This window comes from Nematolebias whitei, chromosome 19 (assembly GCF_014905685.2).
Source record: "Nematolebias whitei isolate Nwh7 chromosome 19, NemWhi1, whole genome shotgun sequence".
In the NCBI taxonomy this organism is placed as follows: domain Eukaryota; kingdom Metazoa; phylum Chordata; class Actinopteri; order Cyprinodontiformes; family Rivulidae; genus Nematolebias; species Nematolebias whitei.
In genome coordinates, this window is record NC_056516.1 from 29,329,739 (window position 1) to 29,337,323 (window position 7,585).

The following is a 7,585-nucleotide window of genomic DNA, read 5'->3' on the forward strand; positions in this document are numbered from 1 at the left end:
ACATTTTATTGTTGGATGTAACTGGGACCCTGTGTACATAATTTCGCTCCACCACATGTACCACATGAGGTGCGAATGACAATAAAGAAACTCTGACTCTGACTCTGATAACTCTTGTGTTGGCTAATGTAGATCAGCTGTGGCAGCCAACTTAAAAGGAGTTGACTCCAAAAGTGCTGGATGTACATTTTAATACTTCCAGAACATTTTCTTGAAATCTTTCCTGGGGTTAATAAAATATTTTGCTAACAGACATTTAGGATTAATGCTAAACATTTCAAACAAAAATACTGCACAATGTGTAGTAGTGTGTGTTGGAAATGAGTCTCCGCTACTACCACACCAAACATTAGCTCAGTATTTGTACAACTGGCTGAGTTATAACCATCATTGTGTTTGCCAATGTTGATTAGCTATGGCAGCCATCTTGAATCTGGTTGACTCTGTCAATGGGCTGCCTACAAGTCTGGAAAAGAACAGTCACAACTATATAAATATGTGTAAGCAATAATAATAAAAAATGTTCATCCTAGTAAAATTTGACAACCAGTCTGGGTCCAGATAAGTCTTCATTTCAGTCCAGATCTGGACCTCTGCCCATCCTTTTGGAACCCCTATTCTATAGACTGAAACAAATTATGTAAGTGGACAGATGGAGGGATGGTTTTAATGTTGTGGCCATTTGTAATAAAATTACTCAATGCTACTAAACAGAACCCTGAACCCGCATCAACAGTACCACATCCAAAGCCTGACTTTTAGTCAAGCACAAAACCTTGACTATGATTTCATCTAAAATTAAAATATCAAAACGTTATTAAATCAGGAAAAAAGTCTAAAAAATAGCAACTTGATTAGTGATGGACGACATTAAATCAGTTCAAGTCATTTTGGAATGTAGATTTCTACATAAAACACGACAATTGGGTTTCTTATGACTGGATTGTTGTTAGTGAGGGTTCACTGATCAAAGCAGACTTCTTCAAATCCACTCTGACACGAGGTGGATTTTCAGAGAACAGGTTCTGATCAAAACCTGGCTACATCTACTCCAACCAAAACAGGGTAGGATTGATGGTTTATTTATTTATTTATTTTTTTTCTCACGCTCGGATGCTGAAGTGTTCCTCATTCCTGCCGAATAAAAGAAAAAAATCAAGTGTTCAAACGTCAAAAAGAACTCCTGAGCAAAAGAAAAATTACAGGTTGGAACCGAAGATGGTTCTCGTGTTTCTCAAACGCTTTCAGAGAGCGGCTTATACTTTGACTTATGTTCCTGACTGCAAATCAAATCATGAATAAAACACAAAGTTTGGTCAAAGATTGGATCAAAACTGATCAATTTAGCTGGTTTCTGTTGCAACAGTGATTAAAAAAAAAACTCAAAGTAGAAACTGGTTTCTTATCAGAAAAAATACTCCTGCCATGTTGGTGGCAGAATGCTAACGTGTGATATGTTCATGTTAACCTAACAGATGTGTCTTAACGTCAGAGTATCTGTTTCATCAGGATTCAGATACTAACTCTTCTCTGGTCGTCTCCAGATCCATCCTCCACTGGTCCCCCTGGTCTCTGCAGCTCTCCAGCTCAGCCTCAAGCGTCAGCAGAGAGTTGTTCACCTTTTTCCGCTCCTCTTCTATCAGCTCCTGGGACTGAACACACACAATTTTTAGATCAAACTTACCAGAGGATGCATTTTGGATCAGTGTACAGCATTCACACGGTTGTTTTCCAGGTTTTATTTTTTATTTTTCTGTATGTTTTTGGCAATCTGTTTCAGCACACTTGTGCTTATTTAGTTGTTCAAACATCAAAACGGTAATTACAACTTTTGATTTTAGTACAGTAGTCCATCGCTACTTCGCGGTTCGACTTTTGCAGACGCACTCTTTCGCGGTTTTTCAAAGTAAGACTGGACATGACACACAACCGGCTGATTGATGGATGAGCTGCACAAGTGGCATTGATTATTTTAAATAAATTATTTTAAATTATATAACAACTGCTGCACCTGTGTGCAGCACAGAGGTGCAGGGAGAAGCTCCCTCCTGCAGCATGTCATGATCTCCGCTCTCTGCCACCTGCCAGCGATTGCAGTGAAGAAGTGGGCGTGGCCGAGAGCACTGGCAGGTGGCAGAGAGAGGAGATCAAGACATGTGCTCTTTTAAAGAGCTCAGAGTTTAGAAACATTGTTTAGAATATTGCAAGAATGTGAGAAGGGTTTAACACCATATATATATATATATATATATATAAAAAACTAAAATAAATTACTACTTACTACTACTACTTTTACTCCTATTTCACGGTTTTTCACTTACCGCAGGGGGGCTGGTGATGGAACCCCCACGATAAACGAGAGACTACTGTATAGTATTTTCAAAATATTTACCTTTATTTAAAATTATTAATATCTTCCATTTTATATTAAGTATTTTATTTATAGAAAAATAGTTAAATCTCTTCAATTCTGTCTAAACATTGTTCAGAATATTTGCTTTGTTTTCATCATGTTATACTACTTTTATTTTTTAGCTACGGTTTTGCTACTTTTTGCAAGCTTTTTGTGATGTTTGGCTACCAACCTGCTACTTTAAGCTAGATTTTCGATACTTTTTTTAGCTAGTTTTTGCTATCTTTAGCTTTTAGTTGGTTTTATTGCTACTTTTGGTTTTAGCTAGCTTTAGATAATTTTAACATACCTTTTACCATTTTTATCTTCTATTAGCTTTTAGTTAGCCTACTGCTACTTTAATTTTTATGAAATTACTACTCTTAGGTTTCAGCTAGTGTTTTGCCCATTTATCATTTATCTTCTTATATTTTATATCTTAGTAGTTTGCCTATTTTAGCTTTTAGCTAGTGTTCTGCTTCTTTTAGCCTAACTAGTCAGTTTTAATTTTATTAGCAGTTACCCAGCACTCAGAATATTTTCACAGAAAATGTAATTTCTCGGTGTTAATAACTTTCCTTTGTATTTTAACACCAAAGAATCAATCATTTTCTTTTAAATGGTTCGTTTTGACAACTCGAGAGAAGAAAAAGCCTATGCAGAATGCACCCCGCCTTTGAAAAATATTTCTACGGTACGTGAAAAATGAAACAAACTTTCAACTCAACCTGATACGTGATGCCGTCATTACTAACTGCAGTCCAAATACTTTTATCTTCCTTCCTCCAAAGAAATCACCTCATCAAAAGCAGCCGAGTCTGCTTTTCTGACTTTCTGCTCTCAGGCTGAAACTTTCCTACTTTTCTTTTTTAATAACATTTTTCTGCTCTCGGGTTGCTATTTTGACACTTCAGCAGCTCTACAGCCTGTATAAAGATCTATTCCTGTACATACTCTTAAATTTCCTCTGTATCCATGCAGTACTCCAAAAATATCCCACCAGTAGATGGAGAAAACTTTACAAAAGATATTCAACTAGGAAAGTTTTTTTTTTTTATTATTGCTTTCGGAACCAGAAAAAAAGTTTTCTTTTCCGTCTCTCTCTGACCTTGTGGTATATTTATACTCAGAGTTTAAATGTGCTCATGAAACATGAAAGAGAATGACAAGACAAAGCCTGGATGTCTAACAGGCAGATGCAACATCAAAGTCTGGGTTAATATCACTTTAATGAGTCACGCAAGCCCAAACTGCCTGACAGGGAGAACAACCTGACATCTCTGCACATATCCAAACGGTTTATATCTAAACTCTGCGTAACAAAACCCCCACCAACAGATCCCTCCAGAGACCAGAATCTGTAAAATATTCATTTGGTCTCTGCATTGCAGCCTTTTCAAAAGACAATTTACTATTTTTAACCAAAACAAAAAGAAAGAACTTCTGACCGCTGAGCATAAGTACCAGTCGTTGAGCATCGTTTTTTCCCCCATTCGCAGCCTCAGTTTGTGATCTAAACGAGCTGCTCGACACTCTGAAGCACAAAAAGTGTAACTATGCTGCAAAATGAAGAACTCTTAAAACCTACTTTATGGGGAGAAAGAAAATCAGACCAACAGAAAATATGTTGGGGCATGTAGTCGAACACTGAGGTACCAGTGATCCCAACTGCTCAAACTTGGAACAGAAAAACATTTATCAATATCTTACCTGCTGTAGATGGATCTTAAACAACCTCTGTTTGGATAAATAAACGTTTCATTCTATCCTGATTGATGAGCTAACAGCTAGCTTGAACGAGACCAAAGTGGGCTGCCATCTTTAAAAAAAAAAAAAAAAAAACAAGCTAAAAAATCTCGTAGGAGTTTATACACCCACTTAAGACTGCCATCAGTTTGACAATAAACTCTAGTTACAGCAGAAATATAATGATATTGTTGCTTAAACTGCCACTGGAACAATCAGAGGTGCTACAGCTAGCTGCTGCCGCCCCTATTTGCACTTGAAAATGATTACAGAATTCTAAATGACAAACAGTAGTGTAAAGAGTTATTAAAAAAAAGAAGAAGCATGCATCGTCTTTGATCTTGGCCTTAGTTTGTAAGATTTAAGAAATGTATGTAAACTATAAAATCTTCTTGAACTATATCAAATGGTTCATTTGGGGAAAAAAAAAAAATCACTCAAGCAGTTTTTCAGATATACGATATGCAATTCTGAAATATGGGTCAACATAAACAAAACACTCATCTGCATGTAACGCAACCAACACATCAAAACTGACATACTTCTCCATCCCAAACAGCTCTTTATATTGAATGCCACCATTGTTCACCCGTTTTCAATCACTTTGGCTATTTTTTGTAGGTAAACAAACATATATGATAGTTGGCAATTACTTACAAATGTTTATTAAACACATTAACCTTTTAAAAAAATTACGCAGATTTTGTTTTTCGCTGTATGAATTTCTGTTTTAACTGATCCTCATAACTTTGAGTGCGTAGCTTTAAACCATTTCTCCAAATTGAGGCTGATCAAAGAGCCATTTACAGCAGGTAAGATATTAAATGGTTATATCTTCTCCATATAACCTCAACTTACAAAATCTGAAGTATTCCTTTAATAACGTTTAATCATCATTCTTGTTGAGCACTACCAGTCCCCCTCCCCATAATTAAATCATTTAAGTTCTCTAAAGATTTTTCCCAGCTGTTCTGTTATTTTGTCCTTTTATCTCTGATTCTGTTTAAGCTTTCTTTTTAACAATACAAGCCTGAAGTAACAAACACAGATCAGCTGTTAGCAAATGTAATTCCTTTGAAACAGAGTTTCTAAGTAGCACGTAGACTGCTCTGAGACGTGTGGAAGAAGTGAAGGGTGAAGAAAGAAAGGAGCAATTAAATTAAGTAGATCACCTCCAGACTATGAGATGGGGCTCAGTCACGATGGAAGATGAACTCCGAGTACTGCTTCGGGTTTTTGGTTTTCAGAATATTTGATGTGTAACTGCTGAACTGAAACTTCTCTGTTTTAAACATGAGCCTAAACTTATGGGCCGTGCAGTGACCTGAACATTCACCTGTGTGAACTGCTCCATGCCTTGCCTCAGGTTCTCCATGTCCTGGCTGTACTGCTCCCTCAGAGCCTCCATCTCTTTGTCGTGACACTCCACCTCCTCTTTCAGCACCCCCTTCAGAGCCGTTAGCTCCCGCTCTCGCTGGTGGAGCACCTCCTCCTGGCGCTGGTGAAGCATGGTGGCCTCGGCTAGCTGCGCCTGCAGGTTCATCACGTCCTGCAGGGAAAGAAGCGATGCATCGAGTCAGGGTCACGCAGAAGTGCGTTGGTGGGTTTGTCTGTTGTTTCACATCCTGCATACCGTCTGAAACGAGTCCGACTGGGGTACGTTTTCTGAAACCCTCCTCAGCTCTTCCTGAAGATGAGCCAGCTGATCTTCTTTAAGGTGCAGACGGGACTCCGCTAACTCTCTGGACAGACGCTCTGCAGCAAGTCTGCAAACAAAACACATAGTACCTCAAACACAACTTTCTCCAACAAATCAGACAATTAATGGAACAAAAACGAAATTAATAAAGGCTCGTGTTCTTTTAACCGCACAGTTCTGAGTTAACAGTCTCATTACGAATAGGGATGTTCGGAGAAATCTGGGCTTTGAGTGTTTTCATTGAACTGCTCTGTTTCTGGGGCAGATTATAGTACAACCAACTTCTTCAAAACTAAAAAAAATAGGTCAAAAGATATGTTGGGAAAGTTTAACAAGTTTTTCTAAATAAATAAACTACATTTAAACAGGCTCAAAAATGTGGGAAGACGTTACACTTTGTGGCTATTAGCAATTCCTGCTTGGCAGAAGTGGCAGTTTATTTATGAGTTTCTTTTCATACTGGCAACAAAACAGCCACACAGCATGATGTTACCACCCCCATGCTTATCAAAAGGTATGTTTTGCTCGGTCATGCTTTTACACCCACACTTTTAGCCACTTTGACCTCAAAAAGTTTGTCTCATTTTACTGTAAAACTTTAATCCATACAGTATTCCCCCCACCCCAATTAGCCTTTTTATTTTTAGCTTGCTGTTATATAGTCAGACTTGTATTTTTTGGTGCCAGTTTCTTGGATGGCAGCCAGTGTAGGGCTGTCATTTCTAACCCGAATTTGAGCTGGGCTGTTATAATGTGCTGGATGGGCGGGCTGGGTCGGTGTCGGGCTTTTGATTGCGTCAGCTGACGCATGCGGCTGGCGATCCAATTAGATGGCAACGTGACTTGCCATACTTCCAATTATATGGCAACATGGCTTGCCATAAATTCATCAGCCGCACGTGGCAATTAGACCGCGAGCTGACCGACCTCGAAAGAGGTAAAATAAAGTTCAGATCGGACTATACTTTCAGGAAGTGATCCATCGCCCAAATGGACGTTCAGCCGCTACACTCAGCGGACACGTGGCTGATGACCCCAACAGGTGAGATCCCAAATCAGACATGTCAGTAGAGATGCACCGATCCGATACAGATATCGGTATGGGCTCGATATCGGAAAAAACTTCTGGATCTGGTATCGTGACCATGTGACCGATCCATGACTGGGCAGATCTATTCACTCTAATTCTATGCTTTGTGCTCTGAGTGACGTCATGCGCTAGGGAACTCACCGCAGATTGGTTTCAAAATGGAGCGAGCAAAAGAATCAGCCATCTGGAACCATTTCACATTACCTCAGCAAACACAATCGACAGCTACGTGCAATACGTGCACAGCGACGGTTCCAGGGGGTGTCACTAAAACTTCCAGTTATAACACTACTAACTTAATCAAGCATCTCCAAAGATTTCACCCTGTTTTCTGTATCTGATCGGTATAGACCTGCGCCAAACCTCAGATATCGGTATCGGAAGTTGAAAAAGTGGATCGATGCATCCCAACATGTCAGAGCAGGGTCCGTGTCTGAATGATGCAGAATGCAGGCAGAAGCAGGGATTTAATGCGCTTTGACGGCCATGAAAGGACAAACGTCCCTCAGCTCTGATCTTCTGCCCCTTTTATTCAGCCGCGTGCGTCCACCGACTGTTAATAACTATATAAGCAGTCAAAGCTTAATTAAAAATGTTGGTGAGGGGGGAAGGTTCGGACCTGTAATTACTGTTAATTTGTCGGGACGGGGGACGGGGG

General features: G+C 39.3%; 1 protein-coding gene across 3 annotated transcripts in view; it reads right to left on the reverse strand.

Annotated features, from left to right (window-relative positions):
- The window catches only part of cgnb (cingulin b), a 34,083-nt gene that overhangs the window by 10,947 nt on the left and 15,551 nt on the right, over positions 1-7,585 (reverse strand). For all 3 annotated transcript variants that reach the window (XM_037693313.1, XM_037693314.1, XM_037693315.1), the window contains 3 exons: positions 5,772-5,904; positions 5,475-5,687; positions 1,525-1,652 (listed from right to left, as the gene is read on the reverse strand). In XM_037693313.1, coding sequence (XP_037549241.1) covers positions 1,525-1,652; positions 5,475-5,687; positions 5,772-5,904 — 474 coding nt within the window. The remainder of the gene's footprint in view (positions 1-1,524; positions 1,653-5,474; positions 5,688-5,771; positions 5,905-7,585) is intronic.